The sequence below is a fragment of the Monopterus albus genome, unplaced genomic scaffold (assembly GCF_001952655.1).
Source record: "Monopterus albus unplaced genomic scaffold, M_albus_1.0 scaffold9.1, whole genome shotgun sequence".
NCBI classification, from domain to species: Eukaryota; Metazoa; Chordata; class Actinopteri; order Synbranchiformes; family Synbranchidae; genus Monopterus; species Monopterus albus.
In genome coordinates this window covers 2,663,713-2,685,565 of record NW_018127889.1, presented here as the reverse complement: position 1 = coordinate 2,685,565, position 21,853 = coordinate 2,663,713, and the positions used below count along the sequence as shown (strand labels likewise).

General features: G+C 39.7%; 4 protein-coding genes across 6 annotated transcripts in view; 3 read left to right on the top strand and 1 right to left on the bottom strand.

The window, feature by feature from the left end:
- parp1 (poly (ADP-ribose) polymerase 1) overlaps positions 1-5,431 on the top strand; it is a 12,683-nt gene extending 7,252 nt beyond the window's left edge. Inside the window, exons 9-23 of the mRNA XM_020589753.1 lie at positions 477-617; positions 763-1,002; positions 1,160-1,225; positions 1,308-1,440; positions 1,632-1,827; positions 1,925-2,053; positions 2,481-2,564; positions 2,762-2,884; positions 3,006-3,134; positions 3,277-3,375; positions 3,508-3,660; positions 3,797-3,924; positions 4,022-4,083; positions 4,359-4,473; positions 4,762-5,431. Coding sequence (XP_020445409.1) covers positions 477-617; positions 763-1,002; positions 1,160-1,225; positions 1,308-1,440; positions 1,632-1,827; positions 1,925-2,053; positions 2,481-2,564; positions 2,762-2,884; positions 3,006-3,134; positions 3,277-3,375; positions 3,508-3,660; positions 3,797-3,924; positions 4,022-4,083; positions 4,359-4,473; positions 4,762-4,843 — 1,880 coding nt within the window. The 3' untranslated portion in view covers positions 4,844-5,431. The remainder of the gene's footprint in view (positions 1-476; positions 618-762; positions 1,003-1,159; positions 1,226-1,307; positions 1,441-1,631; positions 1,828-1,924; positions 2,054-2,480; positions 2,565-2,761; positions 2,885-3,005; positions 3,135-3,276; positions 3,376-3,507; positions 3,661-3,796; positions 3,925-4,021; positions 4,084-4,358; positions 4,474-4,761) is intronic.
- Positions 5,432-6,631: 1,200 nt separating this feature from the next.
- lin9 (lin-9 DREAM MuvB core complex component) lies at positions 6,632-16,176 on the top strand. Of its 3 annotated transcripts, none has more exons than XM_020589169.1 (15): positions 6,632-6,855; positions 7,913-7,945; positions 10,020-10,111; positions 10,885-10,998; positions 11,535-11,665; positions 11,954-12,079; positions 12,238-12,395; positions 12,701-12,834; positions 13,060-13,188; positions 13,629-13,730; positions 13,838-13,918; positions 14,020-14,112; positions 14,571-14,753; positions 14,993-15,090; positions 15,233-16,176. In XM_020589169.1, the coding sequence occupies exons 1-15, from the start codon at positions 6,825-6,827 to the stop codon at positions 15,336-15,338; spliced, it is 1,611 nt and encodes a 536-aa protein (XP_020444825.1). In that variant the 5' UTR covers positions 6,632-6,824; the 3' UTR covers positions 15,339-16,176. The 3 variants fall into 3 exon arrangements, with proteins under 3 accessions (XP_020444825.1, XP_020444820.1, XP_020444831.1); XM_020589164.1 differs by having other exon boundaries at positions 6,633-6,855; positions 14,020-14,145; XM_020589175.1 differs by lacking the exon at positions 6,632-6,855 and adding an exon at positions 7,353-7,637 and having other exon boundaries at positions 14,020-14,145.
- On the bottom strand, positions 15,501-21,290 carry mixl1 (Mix paired-like homeobox). The gene is made up of 5 exons (XM_020589184.1): positions 20,982-21,290; positions 17,923-18,277; positions 17,545-17,765; positions 17,268-17,394; positions 15,501-16,924 (listed from the first exon to the last, which is right to left on the bottom strand). The coding sequence occupies exons 2-5, from the start codon at positions 18,023-18,025 to the stop codon at positions 16,359-16,361; spliced, it is 1,017 nt and encodes a 338-aa protein (XP_020444840.1). The 5' UTR covers positions 18,026-18,277; positions 20,982-21,290; the 3' UTR covers positions 15,501-16,358.
- acbd3 (acyl-Coenzyme A binding domain containing 3) overlaps positions 20,559-21,853 on the top strand; it is an 8,390-nt gene continuing 7,095 nt past the window's right edge. Inside the window, exon 1 of the mRNA XM_020589192.1 lies at positions 20,559-20,913. Within this exon, the coding sequence (XP_020444848.1) occupies positions 20,638-20,913 (276 nt within the window). The 5' untranslated portion in view covers positions 20,559-20,637. The remainder of the gene's footprint in view (positions 20,914-21,853) is intronic.

The following is a 21,853-nucleotide window of genomic DNA, read 5'->3' as shown; positions in this document are numbered from 1 at the left end:
TATATATATATATATACGTGTGTGTGTATGTGTGTCAGTCAGTCATGGAAGATTGGCAGATCAAACAAACACACTTCGAATAAGACATTGTGGGGAAAAAAAGTCCTCCCATTCTGCATGGAAGTGGTAAGTTTTCGGTTTCTTACTTGATTCGGCTCCCCCACTCATTTTATACCGTTTATTTAGTAGAAATTATTTGGAAGGCTGACAAGTAGTTTGCTCACTGGAGTTTTGTAGTAGCTCATGTGGTTGACTGCGCATGCTTGGTGATTTGTGTCACAAAAGACAAGATCTCAGACTGGCTGCCCTGCATGTCCATCAAGTAGCAAATACCGTAGGGAGGTTGGATGATAGGCTAACATCTAATTTATTTTTGAATGGCACGCGATCTACTGATGCTACCTTTGTGATCAACGTATTGGACACCCCTGATTTATATCAAAAAGGACTCTTTGATATGTGTTTTTATCTTGTAGACAAACCTCTGGCTGGGATGAAACTGTTGTCTGTGGGCAAGCTGCACAAGAACAAGGATGATTTGAAGGCCACTGTAGAGGAGATGGGTGGAAAGATTACCAGCGCAGCCAAAAAGGCCTCTCTCTGCCTCAGCACCAAGAGTGCGTAACGATTCCATACAGGGAAAACTAATACATAGAAATACCTTCAGTGTTAGTTTAAAAGCTTATTGTATTACCACAGACAGTACCATGTATAGTGTTGACCTTCTTATCTTCTAACGCATCCTTTGCTCTCTTTTCACAGAGGAGGTGGAGAAGATGAGTAAGAAAATGGAGGAGGTAAGGGACGCTGGCGTGCGTGTGGTCTCTGAGGAGTTCCTCACAGACATTAAGTCATCAGGCAAAGCTTTCCAGGAACTGGTCTCCCTGCATGCCATCTCATCCTGGGGTGCAGAAGTCAAAGTTGAGGCCGAGGCTTCATCCGTGGCCTCCAAGTCTGGAGCGCTGGCTACCAAGAGCACAGGGAGAGTGAAGGAGGAGGAAGGTAAAGACTAAGTATGAAAATGCAGTTATTAATGCATGTGAAAATGTGATGCCTTTCTAAATGTTTGGCCATTTTTCAGACGGTTGATTCTTGTAGATGTATTATAGTGTATCACTTAGTTGTATATCCATAAATTATTTCATCTGCGCTATTACAGGTGGAAGCAAATCGAAGAAGATGAAACTCACAGTTAAAGGAGGAGCTGCTGTGGATCCAGACTCAGGTACTTATGACTACCCTGCACTGGATAAACCATCTCTTTCCTTTATTTTTATTTGACTTTGATTAATGAGTTTGATTCTTAGGTCTGGAGAACAGTGCCCATGTCCTGGAGCAGAATGGGAAGATGTACAGTGCCACACTGGGTCTTGTCGACATTGCCAGAGGAACCAACTCCTACTACAAATTGCAGCTCCTGGAGGATGATGTACAGAAAAGGTCATTGCCTTTTTTTTTTTTTTTTTTTGTTCCTCATAGTGCAGAAGTTCTTTAATGAATATTCGGGTGGCAGCAGGCACAAACTGCTGTTAACATGCTAGCTGCAGTGCAATAACACTGTGTTAATGTCGCCTCACCTCTTTCCAAATTTGACAAGTCTCTTACACTGCCCATCTATCATTTGTGCGCAGGTACTGGGTGTTCAGGTCATGGGGCAGAGTGGGCACCACCATTGGAGGCAACAAGCTGGACAAGTTTAATGACAAGGACTCTGCCCTGAAAAACTTCCTGACTCTGTACAGAGAAAAGACAGGCAACAACTGGGGCTCCTCCAACTTCGCCAAACTTCCTAATAAATTCTACCCCCTGGAGATTGACTACGGACAGGTACGCACAAACACATACAACCCTAGGAAGCCTGCAGTATGTTTTCTGTACCTGACTAGGTTTTGTACTTGTGCATGGTGTTGGCGCTGCTGGACAGGATGAGGAGGCAGTAAAGAGGCTGACAGCCGCCACTGGCACCAAGTCGAAGCTGGCCAAACCTGTTCAGGAGCTCATCAAGATTATCTTTGATGTGGAGAGCATGAAGAAGGCCATGGTGGAGTTTGAGGTAAGATCATATTTGAGACAGAAGAATTACTACAGGCCAAATGACAGGCTTGATTTCCTCTGTTGATAAGTTTTGTTCTGCTTAGATAAATTACTCCCTGTATTGCATCATATCTTCTGGCACTGTGGGGGCAATTTGTTAAGAAATCATTATAATTTATTACCATGGATTAAAATTAGATATGACTTTGCACTTTTATGCTTCTGTTTACCAAATCTAGCACCATCAGTTTTAGCTTGCTATTAAAAGATATTAAAATTCCACATCTTCATCTCCATAAAACACATCTTCATGTACTTAGTGTGCATCCAACACTTTGTATTATTAGCAAATAAATATGTTGATTTTTTGTGTTAATGTAACCTCAGTTCATGCATTATTCTGTGTCCCATATATGTATAGCTTATTTCTTTTTTCCTCTCTCCAGATTGACCTCCAGAAGATGCCCCTTGGAAAGCTGAGTAAGAGGCAGATACAGAGTGCCTATGCTCTCCTCACTGAAGTCCAGCAGGTCAGTTACAAACTCCTGGTTGGTTGTCCCAGTTTTCACCTTTGTTTTGTGTTTCCTCCTATGTTTTTTTTTTTTTTTAAACTACTCTTATGATGAATTTCTACATTTAAACCAATAGCCCTTTTTCTGCCAGTTATTGGACCAGATATCTTCAGAAAATGTTTTCCTGTATCTTTAATAATATATTTCTATCATAGGCTGTGTCAGATTGTGTACCCGAGGCCCAGATACTGGATCTCTCCAATCGCTTCTACACCCTGATACCACATGACTTTGGCATGAAGAAACCTCCACTGCTCAACAGCCTAGACTACATTCAGGTAAGAGCACACATGCTGTACTAAACAGTACAATTTTCTTTTGTTTTGTCACCACTGATAAGCTAAATGCTGGATTTAAAAATACAAAAGGATAAGTACATCTGTGTAAATCCCTGTCCAGGCTAAAGTGCAGATGTTGGACAACCTTCTGGATATTGAAGTGGCATACAGCCTGCTGAGAGGAGGGGCCCAGGACAATGAGAATGATCCTATCGACATCAACTATGAGACACTCAAAACCAAGATTGAGGTGAGTTGTGTAACTGTTTCATTTATTTACTCTTTCAAAGTCACAGACAGTGTGTAAGATTATGCAATTTCCTGATTTTCTCTACTTTCTGTACAAAGTATGGAAAGGCTACAGTACTGTATGTGATATGTTTATTTTACAGGTTGTTGACAAGACCACAAATGAAGCCCAGATTATTATGCAGTATGTTAAGAACACTCACGCTGCTACACATAACACGTACACACTGGAAGTGCAAGAAGTGAGTGGGACAAAAAATTTAACAAGACATTTAACAAAACTTCATTTGAATGTCATGTTGGTCTTAGGCTGCACCTCTGTTGTAGCTAATAAATTCTTTGTGTGTTTCCTGGCTTTTTCCTCCATTGTTTAGATCTTCAAAATTGTCAGAGAGGGAGAGCACCAGAGGTACCGTCCCTTCAAGGAGCTACACAATCGCCAGCTACTGTGGCACGGTTCTCGCACCACCAACTACGCTGGTATCTTATCTCAGGGTCTTCGTATTGCCCCTCCAGAGGCTCCAGTGGTGAGTTGTGTTTGTGAGCTGAGTTCAAGTTTGTGGGGAACCAAAAGCAGCTCTTCCATTTGTTCTTCATAATAACACATCAGTTCCTCATTTATAAATACCATTGCTACATTGCCGTTTGCTGCATTTTCTCTAGACTGGGTACATGTTTGGCAAAGGTGTGTACTTTGCTGACATGGTGTCCAAGAGTGCCAACTACTGTCACACCTCCCAGTCGGACCCCATAGGCCTCATACTGCTGGCCGAGGTTGCTCTCGGCAACATGTGAGAGACAGTCTTCAGAGAAAGCATTAAATATACTTTTTTTTTCTCAGGCTACCTGTGATTATGTTGTTAAGTTGTCTTGCTTTTTTTAATGCAGGCATGAACTGAAGAAGGCTTCACACATTACAAAATTACCTAAGGGCACGCACAGTGTTAAAGGTGAGAAATGTTGATGGGATTGTTTTATGAAAAATGAAATGGAATTTGGTTTTCAGTACTACTATGTCCTGCCTTGTCTTAAGACACAAGCAGTCTCTCAGCCTACACCATATGTCTTTATAGTCTATCCACCCCACAACAGTCTTCAGGTTACCTCTTAGTCAGAATGGTATACCTGGCTCACAGTTAGTTGAAAAACCCTGATCTAGAATGAGGATTGATTTGTGTTCTTCTACACAGCTTCAATTTAGCATTTTTTTTTTTTGTCTTTTCAGGTTTGGGTAGAACTGCTCCTGATCCAAGTGCCATTGTCACTTTAGACGGGGTGCAAGTGCCTCTGGGAAAAGGAGTCAACACCAACATTGATGATACAAGTCTACTGTACAACGAGTATCCTTTAATATTTATCTCCCTATTTATGAATTTGATAGTTTTGTTGCTAAATGGCACCAATTTTGTTTCATACCTGGGTGAAATTAGCTACTCTGGTATGAACAGACAGAAATCAGTGACCTAGGCTGCTTGGTAGACACTGAACATTGAATTTGAAACCTCTCTGTTTGGTGTCCTAACCAGATCTCTTCACAAAATCTCTATTAAATTTGATCCTCTTCTTTTCACTATTTTGGTCATGTTATCTGTATAATCGCTTGTTTCTCTTAACTGCTGCTTCTCCAGGTACATTGTGTATGATGTTGCGCAGATTAACATGAAGTATCTCCTGAAGATCAAGTTTAATTACCAGACTTTGCTGTGGTAAGAGGGACTGTGTCTGAACCTTCTGCTGTGAAAGTAAAGACCAGTGTTGCCTCCAAATGTCTAGGCTTCATTCTCTGCAACAGAAGATATTTGGCAAAGGAGTGATAGTATATCACACTTTGCAGTGGTCATTGGAAATGTCTAGTCACTTTATTGCTTTTTCATCAGATTTCCAAGATACTTTAAATTCCTACTTCTGACTCGTAAGCTTCTCACAGCTCAGTACTATAGCTGAAGCATGCCACAAACTAGATAGAAAGGTTTTGGTTTAGACTTGAAACATCAGAAAATGTTTGTAGTTTGCTGTCTCACATTGTAGTGATACTTTTGAGAGGCAGGTTGCTTCTCTGTTCTTTAATGAACATGTAGTTAATAAGGCGTAGTACTGCAAGTTTAGAAAGAGTTGTGAACAGCCATCTACAAATTCGTGTTTATATTTCCTAGGGTTCCTAGGAAATTAACCACTAAGATGTTTTTGTACACTGTTGGGTTCCAAGATATTGTACCAGGTTTGACATGTATATACTTGTTTTTTGTTTGTTTGGCTTTTTAATCTGTCACCCTTTCCAGAAATAAAAAAATAAACATTCCTGTTCATGCGGAATATTCTGTAAAAGAAACAACTGCCATGGTACATCGTACACTTTGTTGTATTGTTTTTGTCACTTACCTCAAACAAAATAAAGTATCAAAAGTTATGAAATATTTCATTCCTGCATTTATAAAAAAAAAAATATTTTTTTCAGTTTTCAGGGAAGTAAATGTAAATATCTGATTTCAGAGTAATGAAATATTGATTTATCTATTTTAGGGAGTTTTCTTTATTCTCTTGATCTTTGGGCAGGTAAAAATGAGGGTCCACTACTCATCAGTACTCCAGAAGCCAGCGGGACCGCTGAAGATGCTTGCCTGGGCTTGAAGTTGAATCTTTTACCAAGATTAGAAACCCCCTGCCTATATGCCATGTTTTAAATATTCCTTTTGATATATCAAAAGAAATAAGAGCTCAGTGAGGTCTGATGTACATGCAAGAAAGTTACAAAAGACAAATTACAATGATAAATGAAAAGGTGAGAGTTATGAACACCTAAAACATCTATATTTTCTCAGTTATAGCAGAATGTAAATGTGTACTTACTCCATAAGAAATCTAGAATTCAGATGAGAAATCGGGAGCTAAGGCATGTAATAAGGATAATATAACTGAACACTGAAATCTTACTAGTAAAGAAAAAAACTATCCATTGCTTGCTAGTTGTCTTATTGGGTTCTTATTCTGTATATTCTACCTATTTCATTTGTTTTACTGGTGCCTGTAATCCAAGAAAAGGCTGACACACTAAACAGTCTGGAGATTTATAGGCCTATAGCCATAAGCAGCAGTTGATTCAAAGTGCTGGAGAACATTACTTCATCTTTACTGATGACAATCAGTTTGGCTTTAAACACTGATGTGTATCTACTGCCCACCCGTGGCGTTGCTACAGAAAGGCAGCATGCAGACTCATTGCAAAGAACCTGCAGCTCAAGCCAAGTCTAGTTAGTCTTCTGTTTTAGCCTTTCACTCAAACACATTTACTTAATAATTTACCACTTGAAGGAAAGCAATAACGAAAGCAGCTACTTGCAACTGGAGATAAACATTTAAACCCAAATAAAGCATTTAAACCATTTCTAACAACAAAGAAAAATTAAATGTATGTTAAATTAAATAAGTGAAGTGCTGTATGAAATGGCGGGATGTTATGTCCAGTTTTTCCACAAGAGACGGGTTTCCTAGCATTTATGGTAAACTGTTGTACATATGTTGGTTCATATTACGCGAATATAATTGTGTCTATAAATATGTAATACAAAGTCATTCTCCAACTATCGGTTTAGTAAATTTTGGGCTTTTATGCCTCAAATAACCCTCCAAATATTGTCCCGACCCAGAATGCATTTTGACAAGGTCTTTGAAAAAGCGGCGCGGCTAATTCAAGATGGCGGAGATGGACCAGCTGTTAGACGAGAGTGAGTAACAGAAATTGAAGGGAGTTTTGCATCGTAAACACGAAGCGACCCGGTGGTGATAAAATATGTATCTAATGATATGCTACTGTCGTTGTTCATGTAATGGTTATTGGAAATTAATGGGCAGAGTTCATAAAGTCATATTTAGACGAAAACGAGATATTGGCTTGTCCGGGTCAGCCAACGTTTGTTAGCACGAAAGGCTAACCACAGCTAATGTTGGAGTTGAGCAAGTTACTTTAGCCCAACTGGGTAAACAAATAACGTTAGCTTAGCTACGAGCTAATGTCTGCTAACATTAGATTGTAAGCATTAACAACAAAAAGACTCCCATAACATCTGTATTGAAAGAGTACACATGCTAACAACTAGCAGTTTGTTTTGCTAGTAGTTACTGTTCCGTGACACCTTCATTTTAACGTTATTCAACTGTAGTTAGCGCAGATTAACGTTACATTGTGACGTGTTGTGTGTCATTTTGACAAGGTTCTGAGGGGAAACCCATCAAATTAGCAGGCTGTTAACGACTTGAATAGCAATTTGAACCGATCTGAACATAACCTTGTTAACGTTAATGTAACTGAATATTATCTCCAGTTTGTAACTAGCCCCAGCTTGTGACTCATTTATTAACGCTACATAAACTCGAGTGCATGTAATACATGAGAGTCACAAGCTGGAAGTGGGTTGTAACATAGTGTAACGTTAGCTTGGTTTAGCATATTTGTTGATATTATATTTCCAGCTGATATCATGCCCGTGCTTGACAGCTCTAATTGGAGGTAGAGGCCTAGGTTAAATGTCTGCTAGCTACTTCTAACTCCAGTTTAATCTACCTGGCTGCTGTCAGTGTTTAAATGACAGTCTACAGGCAGACGGCCAAAATAAACGTATCATATTATTTTAAAATGAGAGCGCATGGCCTAGCATTAGTCATCCCTCTTTATTGGGACAACAGTTTAGTAATATAATAACAGCAGTTTATTGTCTGTGTGTTTTCTAATGCCATTAGTGTGATACTGTAGATTGATGTAGTCCAATTTGTCCTCTTCCTTAGGCTCTTCAGCAGAGGCCCTTGTCAGTCTAAAAGGTATGTGGCCAGCTTCGTTATCATTCTCTACATTTGTTATACAGTTCTTGGCCCTGTGTGAAAGTACCTTGGAAGCTCCTTGTATGCCAAAACCAATTTCTCTCTTTGTATGTCTGACAAAGTTTGCTATTTAAATGTGTTCAGTGATATTGAGTCTTTCAGTGGACTAAACGTAAATGTTACCCTTCATAATGAAGCCTGTGGTGATAGCCCACACTACCTGAATAGCATGCTGTTTTTAAACTGCATGTGGGAAAAATAGTCTTGTAGTGGAAATTAGGGGTGTGGTGATACGCTTGGCTCACTAGACGAGACAATACTGGGTTCACGAGGACAAGACGAGATGATATTTTAACTAACTTCTAATTGAAGCTGTAAAGGTGTTGCATTTACCAGTCATGTATGGGGGACTTGGACACCCACAGGAAGAAGTCTCTTTTGATTACCTTTTTAGCATGACCATTCACTGCTATTCACTGTCAGATTTGCACCACATTTAGAATCAGAATCAGAATCTGCTTTATTGGCCAGGTGTGTCAGACACACGAGGAATTTGACTCTGGTACATCGGCTCTCAATGTGTATATACATATCCCCATGCAAGGGGCAAGTGAACAGTAGACCAGCATAAGGCTGTATAACAAAAAAATAGGCAGTATTAACAAGCAACAACCAGGGCAAACAATGCAAAATCAAGCAATATAAACAGGCAGTAAAAAAAATGCAGACAGACAGGGGAATGCTCATCAAGATGAGATAATAGGAATGAGGTAGAATAAAAACTGAGTACTTAAAATAGAGACCAGGGCAAGGGGCAAGTAAACAGTACCTAGCATAGGCTGTGTAATATACCAAAAATTAGCAGTATCAACAAGCAACAAACAATGCAAAATAAGCAGTATAGACGGCAGTAAACAATGCAAGAAACAGAGGCCTGTACAAATCTGTATGATCTGTACAAGATATATTCACAGTTATTGTACTGAGGGTTATGGTCTAGTCATACTGTCGTTGGTTGAGTGTTCATCAGAGTGACCGCCTGGTCGAAGAAACTGTCCTTGTGCGTGGTTGTCTTGGCGTACAGTGACTTATAACGGTGTCTAGAGGGGAGGAGTTTGAACAGGTTGTGTCCAGGGTGTGAGGGGTCTGCAGTGATCCTCTCTGCCCTCCTTTTGACCCGTGAGGTGTACAGGTCCTCCATGGAGGGCAGGCTTGCACCATTGACCTTTTCTGCAGTCCTGACTGTCCGCTGAAGTCTGTACTTGTCCTGTTTGGTTGCTGAGCCAAACCAGACAGTGATGGAGGTGCAGAGAACAGACTCAATGATTCCTCTGTAGAACTGTATCAGCACCTCCTGGGGCAGGTCGAACTTCCTGAGCTGGCGCAGGAAGTACATCCTCTGCTGTGCCTTCTTGATGATGTTCATGATGTTGGACATCCACCATAGTTACTGCACCATAGCAACACGCCATGCTTTTTTGTTAGTACTGGATGCTAGATGGTGTTTTTTATCTATCAATGCCAACACACTGGTGGTAAAATTGGTGCTAAGGTAGAGTAGGCTACATCAGCAACATGGCTAATCAAAACACAACAGAAACTCACGGGCTGGAAACGTGACTGAAGCCATTCACGTCAGCTTGCCACAGCATGGTCGTATTGTACAGGTCTGCAACCCCTCACCCCCTGACCAATGTTAAAATGCAGCAGGAAGCTATTGACGGACTAATGTGAATGTACCATTACTTCGCCGTCACACTTCGTCATACTGGCGGCGGCTCTGGTTCTGTTACAGTGTGTACTGATATTGCAAGACAGCTTTTGCCTCGACAAAAAATATCATCACATTTTAATATCATGAGATCTTTTCACACCTCTAGAGGAAATGATTGTCCTGTAACTGTTTGACTTGGAAAAAAAGATTTATTTCAGTCTAAACTGTAAGTGGATTTACATGCTTTGTGATATGAAAATTGTTTTTAGTTATGTGTTTAATAGTGAGTAGGTCTCACTTGGGTCTTAAATCTGGAGTCTTTAAACTATTTTGACTACAGGCATTATTTTATTTTTATAGAAGGCAGTTTGTCCAACACTCTGAATGAAAAGAACAGCTTCCAGAGAGCTCATAACACCAGGGGACGACATTCCTCCCTCACAATGGACACGGTAAGAGATGTGGTTTATAGTGTGAAGAGCAAGCAATAGAGGGGCTTCTGTTAAACATATTAAGAATGCTAAGCTTAAAAATATTAAATAAGAAGTTGGGTAATGTCTTGCAATGAAGTACAACAGAAACCCAAATCTCAGATTCATAATAATTTAAGGCCATTGTCTGTTACTCATAATGGGTCACACCATTATGATGTTGAAATGCAGATTTGGAAAATCTGGAATTGGAATTGTGCATGCAACTGGTCTGTACTGAGTCTAGTGCAAATCTGTTTTTATATTCCAGGTTGCACCAAAGTTGTTGGCAGTATTTCTGAATGATAATGACACAGTCAGTGACTTTTCTGGTCAAACCCATCAGACTAAAGCAAATAATAAAACCCAGTGCGGCCAGAGCAGTATGTGGCCATGTGCTTGAGGTAGCTATTTTCATTTCCCTAGAAAACAGTGTGCAACGAATTTTTTTCTGCACTCTTGTTAGTTTTAAGTTGACAGTCAAAAAAAAAAACATTGTCAGTACCCATAGGCCTGAATGCATATTGTGTATTCTTGGTTAATATTGCCTGAATCTGGTTTTTATCTGTTACTTATTTCCTGGACACAAAAGGCAACTTGTGGTTAAGATTTTTTTTTGTACTTCACATTAAATCTATCAGTTTGAATCTCCTGATGAACAATACACAAATATTTGTGACCGGTATGAAAAGGCTTTTATCCTTGCAGTATTATTAGTACTGTTCTTAAACATTTGTCAACGTTTGTCCTTTCAGCCCACACGGAGCTCAAAGAGGAGCCGTTTGCTTCGGGAGGAAGAAGAGCAGCCACAGCAGCGTCTCCCCTCCAGGTCTCCTCGGAGGAGCCAGAGGGTCACCGCCACACCACAGGTAAAGCCTACAAACCATGAATGAGAGTCAAAGTGAAAAATGATAATAACTTGTGACTCGCATTGCTTTTAAGGACAGTGTAAAAAATGGGACAAAATAATGTTTGTCTGACACTATACCACTACTTAAAGGATCTTTTTTTTTTTCTTACCTGCTGTATTTCCCCTAAAAGTGGGTATTGTGACTCTACAGTTAGTCCTAATTTTGGTATCACTACCTTCATTATATTTTAACAAGTTTGTTTGATAACTAAGAGATGGCGGTCATTGGCTAACTTAATTGTTTGTCAACATTTCTATTTGTGCTGTATTAGTAATGGTTAAAAAAAACAAAACAAAAAAAACAATGCATGTGTCGAGGTTCTGACACCACTGGAGATTTGCTGCTTGTCATAGAAAATGAGTTGGGGTTGTGAGCAACCCCTAGGGTGCTGCGTTCTTTGTTTTTACCTTAAGTCTTCTGGTGGTTTGCTGGTAGAAAGCTATATATGTAGTGTATCTGGGAAATAACTGTTGTTTTAATATTTTTCTTTACAGAAGTTTTCTAATGTGGTGACTCCAGATAAGAAGGCATCCCAGAGAATAGGGCTGAGGTTAAGAAACCTCCTAAAGTTACCAAAAGCTCACAAATGGTGCATCTATGAATGGTTTTATTCTAATATTGACAGGTAAAGTTTCACTCTCACCCTTCAAGAGTTTAAACACATCTGGCAATTTATCTTCTGTGTATAAAAGAAGTGTTAATACGTGGCGATGAAAACCCAGCCACAGATACATTTAAATTATACTAATTTCAATATTGTTAAAGTGACCCAGCCAACTAAACAATGTTCTAACATTATACCTACACCAACAGAGGCTTAATAAACATCTTGATCAGCTGTAATTGAGTAAATTAAAGTTAACATTTTGGTTTCTAATCTAAGATTTTTTTTTTTTTTTATCTTTTCTTCCAGACCTCTATTTGAGGGCGACAATGAATTCTGTCTCTGTCTCAAGGAGTCTTTCCCCAACCTGAAAACAAGAAAGCTGACTAGAGTTGAGTGGGGAACAATCAGGAGACTGATGGGGAAACCTAGACGGTATATCCTGAACTATCCAAAACATTTTCATTTGTGATTGCGCCCCCCCATGTAAAATAGTTTATCTGGTTGTTTTATAACGATTTCTTCAAATTTGTAATCTGTAGGAATAAAAAAGGAAGGGTTTTTACAACATTGTGCTCTGTTGTCCTCTTCAGGTGTTCATCAGCATTTTTTGCAGAAGAGCGAACAGCGTTGAACCAGAAGAGGCAGAAAATGCGCCTGCTGCAACAAAGAAAACTGTTGGATGTGTCAACCTGTAAAGATCTTCCTGATGAAATCCCCTTGCCTCTCATCATAGGAACCAAAGTCACTGGTAAGATCACCCTGATTAAATGTTTGTTGTTGCAGTCATCTACAATGACCTGCAAAGGAACCCATTTTTCTGCATTTGCCTGATCTACTGCCAAGATAAACTTGGGATGCCCAGCAGAAGGATAATTTTATTCTTTAACTGATCAGAAACCTTTGTGGCAGTTAAATGTTTTTATGATTATATTATGCTCTAATAAGAAAACTGTTTAGAGCTGATGCGGAATTCTGTAATTGAAATTGCATGCCCCATGTCGGTTTGTACAATATTAGTTGTACCAATTAAGATTTGCCCTCTACATCTGGCAGCTCGACTCCGAGGTGTCCACGATGGGTTGTTCACAGGGCAGATTGATGCAGTGGACACCAGCGCTGCCACCTATCGTGTCACCTTTGACCGCAGTGGCCTGGGAACACACACTGTGCCTGACTATGAAGTCCTGGTAAGATTTGCCTGGTGCCTTGCAAAGATAACCGCTCTACTCTGAATGTTTGAGGATATACATGTAACAACTTTTATCTGTCTTTATTGTTATCACACATACAAATTATAATGTAGTGTAATTAAAAATGCTAAAACAACAAATTGTCCAAATATGAAGTTGAACAACACATATGCTCAATGAATTTCAATCCATAATACATTCTTATGCATCTTGTTTTGCCAGAGCAATGAACCCAATGAGACCATGCCCATCTCCACCTTTGCCCAGAAACACCGGACAACACGTTTCATGCAAAACCTCATGACTCCGCCTAGAGGGCCTTACCCATCTGCTGCCACTCCTGTCCTCATGGTAACACACATCAGTTATTCTGAGATGGTTGAGTTTAACTTGTCTAGTCAAAGAAGGCTGTAGAGGAATACATGCCTAAGTATATTTAGATGTGCTAGTCAGTGGCGGGATTTACTGTCTGAGGACAGATGTTATCAGGGCATCAGTGAATAAGATTGAATTGTTTGGCTTAGTTTTCCACAAAATATTTTTTAAATCTTGTAGAAACCTAATTTTAGTCTGCTATAGATTTTTTTTTTGTCTATGTATGACAAATAAAACAGATTGAGCTTTAGTTCTGAAAAAAAAAATGTAATTTATCAAGTGATAAGACAAGTGTGTATCATACTGCAACCACAGAGGAAGTCTTCAGAAAATTTGCAAATCTCTCCCTCTAGATATTGCTTATTAAGATGAATGATTCCATTGCCAGTTTATTTTTTATTTTTATTTTGTAACAGGACAATGACCCTCTTATCAATCAGTCACCATGGAGGAGTAAACTGCTCGGTGCTGAGGGAGATACTCTGGGAGGATTTCCTGTCAAGTTCCTGGTCCAAGTGGTAAACACTTACTCTTAAATGGAACACTAAAAGGTGACATTCTAAAACATGTTTACACTTTGCTCTAAACACGTTTTATTCTTTTATTTCTTTGTCCTCATGACCAGACAAGGCTGTCCAAGATCCTCATGATCAAGAAAGAGCGCATCAAGCACTTGAAAGAAATGAACACAGAAGCAGAGAAACTGGTACAGTCATTGCAATAAAAAGTTGCTTCAAAACATATTAGATGTTTCTGGGATGCATACATGAAGCCTAACTTAAAGTGTCCTTGTGTTTTTGTGTTCAGAAGTCATACTCGATGTTTATTGACTTAGACTTCCAGAAGCGATATGCTACCACAGTGCTGGAGCTTGAGCAGCTCAATAAAGATCTGAACAAGGTGCTTCATGAAGTTCAGCAGTTCTGCTGTGAAGTGAGTCAGCATACAGACTTCAGTCCCATCACTAGTTATTGTCCCTGGAGTTAAGTAGAAGAAAAGATTCAAGATTTTTATTTGCCATTTATGCATAAGCAGAGAGTCTGGGCATATAGGAATTCTTGTACAGCTCTCCTTTGGAGTCAGGTGAGGAGCCAGAAGCCAGAAAGAACACTTAGTCTTAAAATAAAAAGTTACATAAAGGTGACCAAGTATTAAAACACAAAACACAAAAATAGGGTAATAGTATTTCCCACAGTGAATTTCAATCATCACACTTAGTAATTCACATGGTGTGATCATTACGCTTGGAAAAATGAAAAAATGGTACCTGCGATATTTGATGCTAGTCAGTCTTGAGCAGCCTGTTAAATCAACAGAACCTTGTTTAAGATGATAATCACCATTGTCTGTCTGTCCAGCTTGCTCCAGACCAGGGCATGGTTCCAGCTGACCATCCCACAGAGTTGCGGCGGCGTTGTGAAGAAGAAGCCCAGCAGATGGTGCAGTTGAGCAACTCCCTGAAGGACGGACAGCAGAGCATGACAAACACCAGTCTGACACACCTCATGTCCCGCCTCACTGCTCTGCTCCTACAGATCAATGTAGAGAACCTATGTATATTCACTCAGCTGCTGTCTCCTTTGTGCTAATAGGTGGCACCAGTTTTAAAGGCAAAAACACACCAAGTCAGTTTCATCTAACACAGTTGTCATAAAATTAGGGAGTCCTCCACATATTTGGCAACAACATGAATGTATCCAACTGTCACCAATGCATATATATACACTTCATTGATATTTTGATTATGTATTATTTATTTAAATGTTCTGACTTGTTTCAGTGTCTGGCAGATGGAGGAGACCTGAATTCATTTGAATTCAAATCTCTAACAGATTCCCTTAATGACATTAAGGCATCAATTGATCCCACCAATTTCAGGTAAATGATGCTACAGTGTTTCTGTGGACATGCATACTTTGATATATTGACTTTTTTTTTTTAATGATACTGTTTCTGGTGATGTCTAATTCAGTTTTACTAATTGTCATCACTTTTATTACCGACTCTTCTGTCTTTACAGTTGCTTCCAGAACAATGTCGAGATCCACGTGGCACACATCCAGAGTGGCCTTAGTCAGCTGGGCAATCTGCATGCATTTGCTTCCAACAACACTAATGCAGTCTGAGTACCTGTATCATCTTCAACACACATGGGATCACGCACACACGCAGATGTGTGGACCGTTCATATTGCCTTTAGAGAAGGTGCTTTCACCGAAAGTGTCAGCAGACTTTGATCACAAGCTAACATGGATGTTTTGGACCACCTCTACACAATCTGAATTTGGATCTCCCAGTGAAACAACTCTGTCCAGGTTCCTGAAGCTTTCCTCTGAAAAGGGAAGGTGTCATGAATTTTACCCACCCATTTTATTGTATGAAAATGTTTGTGCACCTAACTGGACACAAATCTGCAAAGTCTTTCACTAATGCCACAAGCCCACATCTCCAAATTCTCAGTGGTTATATATTGGTCTTGTGCCAAACATTGATTCTTACAGTTTTTATAGTCCATATTTATTTATTTTTGAGTAGGTGTGTATGGTTGTGAAACAATATTTTTCTATCTCTTCAGTTTCCTTAAGTGTTGTGCTCTGCTGTTCTTCTGATAATAAGCATAGAGGGAAGCTAAAAATGTTTTATAAAAATGTTTATTGTAGATAATTGTACAATATCTCTGATTACTAGGACTATCCTTGGCATTTCTGCTGTGTGCACTGAAAAGAGATTTTGGTATTTTTATAAAGGAAAACTCTGGGGTTTTGATGCCTTTTACTCCCTAAGATGGTCTTAGCAGTTCCACATTTGGCATGGCTGTTGCTGCAACACACTCTTAAAAATTAAAATTAACAGTTTTTTCCTAGAGAATCTGCTTTTTCAGTTTTGTATAGTTGTATATGAGAGTGCCTCAGGGCAACTGTATATGAATGTTTGTCTTTTTATATTAAATACTGTAAAGTAGCATTTCATCTTTTAGTTTTTATTAACAGATCAATCCATTCAACAGTTTTATTACTCTTTTACAATAAATACACATTTCCTTTTACCCAGACAACTGCTATACTCCCCATTCTGATGCATATAGCTTTCCTTACATCAGCTCTTATGATACATTTGTCTTTGGTTAGACCAGCTCTTATAATGCATCACATAAAACCACCAAGGCCAGCCATAGCCTCATTTTCCCAGTCAGAGTCTGAGTCAGTAAAGTCCTGTGTCTCATTGCCATGGATTGGAGAGAAATGACTGAATCTGTCCCCTGTGGCCCTCATGTTTGGATACTGGATTTGGCACCCAGTATCCTTTGGTGACGACATGTTGAAGCTACTCTGGGTCGGAATGGGAGGGATCACAACTTTCATCTCAGGTCCAATGGTTTTGTTCGGTGGGAAATTGTCATACTCCACCAGAACTTTTGAACCTTGGTTTCCAGTCGTGTTAGCCTCAATCTTGGAGTGATGCTCATTCTCCTTGGAGTTAAGATATATGTTACAGCATGGGACATTAACACTCAGCTTGCGTCCCTGCAGCTGCTCAGGCATCACTCTGGTTCCCTCGTTCTCATACATGCAGGAAATAGGGGTGTGTTCATAGCTGCTGGGTTTGGTTTGGTGCTGGTCTTCTGTGTTTTGATGCATTACAGGCCTGAAACCTTCCTCTGACCCAAAACCTCCTACTCTGTATGCCTCTGCGCCATGGTTGTTGTCATAAACTGAAAGGTAAATAAAAAGAGAACCAAGCAGTTAATCCTGAAACTTAAGAAACCTTATGCCTTCATAATTTTCTTTTACCAAATGTGCAGATTGGAGAGGAGTAATTTTCCAAAGAAAATATTATGTGAACTATGTGACTGTAACTGAAGTATAAAATACATTTAGGATATTTCAGCAACAACTTGTAACACAAAATAATGTCTTAAATTGATATACTACACATTTGTTTGGGTAAAATGAAAAAAACTACCTGCTATATTTGATGCTAGTCAGTCTTGAGCAGCCTGTTAAATCAACAGAACCTTGTTTGAGATGATAATCACTGTTGTCTGTCTGTCTTACCTTTCTCTGTGCCCATCTTTCTGTGGAGTTGGCTGAAGGGGCCAGCTACCGGTGGATTGGCGACTTTCATGGACACTGATGAGCTAAGTTGGCGACGAGATTTGGCCCTTCTATTCTGAAACCACACCTGAAATTTGTGGAGAAAAAACCAATAACGTTTCAACGATTTGGTCACATTTTAGTTCCATTCTTAGTTTATATGATTGTGTTCATTCTCAAGCTGTATTTTCCCGCACAAAAACCATCAATTAAAAAGAGGAATTTAAAGGAAGATCACCTGAATTCTGGACTCCGGTAGCCCGGTCAGAGCCTCCAGCCTCTCTCGTAAGTATATGTCAGGATATTTAGTGTCTGAATACACTTTCTCCAGCACCTCGATTTGCTGCTGGGTGAAGTTGGTCCTCTTTCTCCTGTGGGTCAGTATTGATACGTATTTATCCTGCCTCGGTGCAGAGTTTTCAGAGTTGAAGTAGTTTGTAACATCTGTGGCACCATAATCTGAAAGGAAAACATATAATCTGTGCAGTTTTTATAGGAGATGAGAAAGACAAGGAGAAACTACGCTGGACTTGTGCGTAAATTACGCAGAAGACGCAGCCTTTATCTTCCTTGTGACCAGTGTGCGATAAGCCTTGGCGAATTCTTCGCCACCAACCTGAGTTCACCATGCCCATGTTGTTCAGCTGAAGAGGCCCTTCGTGGTACATCTGGAAGTGATTCATATCCCCGACGCGCATATTCCCATGAATTGCAGACATGATCCTCTACGTGTTATCTCCTGCGACCGACTGCGTTTGAGACCTGTGCGCTCGCTGGGGTTAAATCCCCCTGTGATCAAAGGTGGTGCTGTCTGAATGTGTGAATGGGGCAGCCATCAGTTCCGACTGGCACTTGGCACTGCAGCGGCCGAACAGCTACTTCAGACGTCTGCGGGCCGGTGGAGGTGTGAAGCTATCACACCTCGGACGGTGGAGCGGCCGCAGGTCTCTCCAAAGGGGTTTTAATAGAATCTGCGTGTTCAATACACATCGACAGAGAAAACATTTATCCGCTTTGGAATGGATGAAGCAATAACCGACCTGTTGCTTCAAAGACGGACAGTCGGAAACTGCCATTTCCTCACCGTGTTTGAGGCGCACCACGAGTGTAGTTTGCTGCTTGATGATCACAGAAATGTTTACATTCATCTCAAATTTATATAATAAGTTATGTTTTATAAACGTATTATTCCTCTGATATTTGCTCCCCTATACAGCATTTAGGAAATTATGCTTCCTGTCCCCTTTCAAAGGCAAAAGTTAATACAATATGCAATACACAAACCTCAGTTCAGGGTGGGCACTTGCTACTGAATGGGTCACCTTCATTTCATTCAAAGGGGGATCAAGTCAAGAGGTCAGGCAGCCTCACAGACTAATTTGTTCTTATGTATTTGGACAAATATGCATGTATTAGTGTTTATACACTTGTAATAATAATCTGAGTTGATTTGCAGGTGAGATTGTACATACTTGGACAATGAAACAATATATATTGTGCCTCATCTTTAATTACTTTAGGTGTGGGTTGATATGGTGACTGCAATATAAACTGAAAGCTGTTTACCACATATACAATCATGGCATTTAATGGATACAGTTCTTATGACAAGTCACTAGGGAGAACATTGCATTTCTGTCAGAATGAGTGTTAGTCAGCATTTAACTATCATCGTTCTAAGTCTTATAGCATAAAACAACAATGGTTTTCTCAGGTGGTTTTCTTCTTTTTTTTGCTGATCTCTGTGGGGTATTTAGCTGATAGCCATTGTGTCACACCACAGCTCTGTTTTTGACACATACAGCATTGTTGGGGTAGGATGTGCTTGTTGGTAGAGTCATTCACAGTTCACAAGGTGCTTTGTCTGAAGACCTTAACTGTCTGTGTGCACAAACCAGATTGCTTTGCTAAAACCAGACTGTTGAAGTTCCCAAAATGCTGAATATTCTTCATCTGTGGCCATGACTTACATCAGTTATGGTCAATGAAAAATATTACTTCAACATTGCAAGTGCAGAAAAACTGGAATGCATTTTTGCTCTTAGTGTTTGCATTCAGCTGTAATTTTCAACAACTTCCAACCCATAACAGAGATTTGACATTTGAATTAGATTAAAAGAATGCAGTTCTAGGTTGATGACTGCTGATGTATTGTAGTTAACAGACTGCACTTTCAAACATCAAACAGTAAAAACCTGTTGGGATCTGTACTGACTATTTGCAGCTGCCTGTGTAGACAAACACACAAGCATATTCACACTTTTAAAGACTGACCACTAACCCCCAGGTTGACTTGACACATTTAATCTGGAGACAGACAGGTAAATTATCCCCACAACTTTGCAGGTATATGTTAAAATCTCAGCTCTTTTATGGACCTTTGTTATGAGCCCAGTCTGTGTGTATTTGGGAGAACTACAGTAATAGTTTTGTAAAGGTACCTATAATAATAATAAAAAAAAACTAAAATACAAAAAGGAACTTCTGAAAAAACGTTTGAATAATTTTCATGTGATTTGTTAAGTTTTGTGTATCTTATGTCTAAGTCTGCAAGTACTCTGTGGTTCCTCTGGTTGCAGGACAACTTATTCTCATGGACAAGGAAGTTAAATTTGATTTAAATGGATTTTCTGTTTATCTTTTGGTCATCATATTAAATATAAAGCAGACAAAAAAAACCGACACTGCACTAAGCTCCCGGCTATTTGTATTTCAGCAGCAATGTTGCGATCTAAACAAAACCTTCATCAGGCTTTTGACAATGCCTTATTGACATCTTTAGCAGTCTGCATATTTAAAGCAATTTATTATAAAAATGCGCATATTTAGAGCATGTAGACTACAAATAAAATTACTGTCAATTCAACAGTCAAATGCACGTAGGTCAAAATTATTAATATGGCCTATGTTTTTATGACTGTTTACATTGTCACGTGTCGTACATTTCAACCGTACTAAAATGATTGTTAGTTCCTATTGGTTTTTCCTACTACTTATAGACGCAACATCAAATTAATCGAAAATAGATAGATAGATAGATAGATAGATAGATAGATAGATAGATAGATAGATAGATATGCTTTGTTTTTTGCCTGAGTAAAATAAACAAGTGTTTTACAGTAACAGTCTTGTATCTATCATGTTCTTAAAATACGATAAATGTGGAAAAGAATCAGTTGTGTAGCAGTCCTAGGTGTAAAAAAAAAAAAGAAAAAAAAAAGTATGCCTATAAACGATCTTTCTGTCTGAGCATCGTCACTATTAAGTTTCCCGGAACTTCCGCCAAGTGTAAACGGAAGTAGGTACGTGGCTGCTTCAGCTGACAGGCTACATGATGGCGACAGAGGTTCAGAGCGGTGACCTCGATAGTGCTACTTCTAGCCGGCTCGAAGTTTCTATCGATGGCCTTACCCTCAGTCCTGACCCGGAGGGCGAACAGGGTCAGGTCGGAGAGCCGGAACCTAAACCCGCCGAAACCAAGTCTGATACGCCTGATGCCACTGAAGGCGAAGATGGAGAGACTGCCAAATCTGTGATAGAGAGGAAATGGGGCTTTCCTTTACAAGAGCTGTACGGAATGGCCCTTAAATTTTTCAAAGGTAATGATGTAGTTTTTTCGTAGAAGACGGCTAGCATTCGAATTGAATGTTAAACTCAAAATGGGAGACGACTCACTCGCTGGTTGAGGTTAGCAGTTTGCTAACGTTAGCTGCTAGCTGTCACTGCCTGTGGTTGCTGCTGTCAGCCGCAACGTTACATTAGCTACACAGCTAACGAGTAGCTAACTAGCTGTTGGCTGGCTGGTAAGAAAGGATAAAGCAAACAGGGCACTTCCGAGTAGTCTGTTCGCAGGTTCTCTGTGTGCGAACTTTGAACATTTTCATCTATTAGCTGCATCCCTGGCGTTGCTTCCCTTTATCGTACATTTGTTGGCAGTGCTCTCTGTTCAATCAACTAGCGTTACCCGATAGAAGAAATGCAAACGAATAGTAAGCAGCTATCAGTCCGAACTGAATGGTGGTTCATAAAGATTTGTTGGGGAGTTTAGACACGCCCTGTCCTGTCACTGCCATGGCTGAAGGATGTCTGTTGATCATTTGCTTATAAAGGCTGACTCCGATTCCTTCTGTGGAGAAGTTCTTCGGGTTACGCTGCTTGAACACATTTAAAACACTTTAAACACTGGGCATTTGTCATGTTTTTGTTACCGCGTAATGCTTACTCTAATCGTGCAAACGGGCTTGGACCTGGATGCCAGTCTGTAGTAATCCGTGATTTGCTTTTTAACTCAGTTTGGGTTGGGGCTAATTGCTTACATTGTATGCATAAATCTGTTTTCTTCCTTTACCTTAAAGTTGCAGTGTGATCTTGAAATGTGATATTTTAGCTGTGTACGATGTCCATGTTTTTTTTTGTTTGCAAAGGATAAAGAGCACAGTCAACAGTGAAATTGTCCAGTGCCCTGCTTTTATGCTACCAACACATTAACTAAGACAGAAAGAGGCATTGTATTGGCAAGTGCTTGTCACAGCAAGACATAAACAAAT

Coding starts and splice junctions, on each gene's coding strand:
- lin9 (XM_020589164.1), top strand. CDS start 6,825: ATGGCGGAGATGGACCAGCTGTTAGACGAGA. Junction 12,396..12,700: donor CATAGGAACCAAAGTCACTG/GTAAGATCACCC, acceptor TACATCTGGCAG/CTCGACTCCGAGGTGTCCAC. Junction 14,754..14,992: donor CTCTGCTCCTACAGATCAAT/GTAGAGAACCTA, acceptor GACTTGTTTCAG/TGTCTGGCAGATGGAGGAGA.
- mixl1 (XM_020589184.1), bottom strand. CDS start 18,025: ATGTCTGCAATTCATGGGAATATGCGCGTCGGGGATATGAATCACTTC. Junction 17,766..17,922: donor CATGGGCATGGTGAACTCAG/GTTGGTGGCGAA, acceptor TTTTCCTTTCAG/ATTATGGTGCCACAGATGTT. Junction 16,925..17,267: donor AAAGATGGGCACAGAGAAAG/GTAAGACAGACA, acceptor TTTACCTTTCAG/TTTATGACAACAACCATGGC.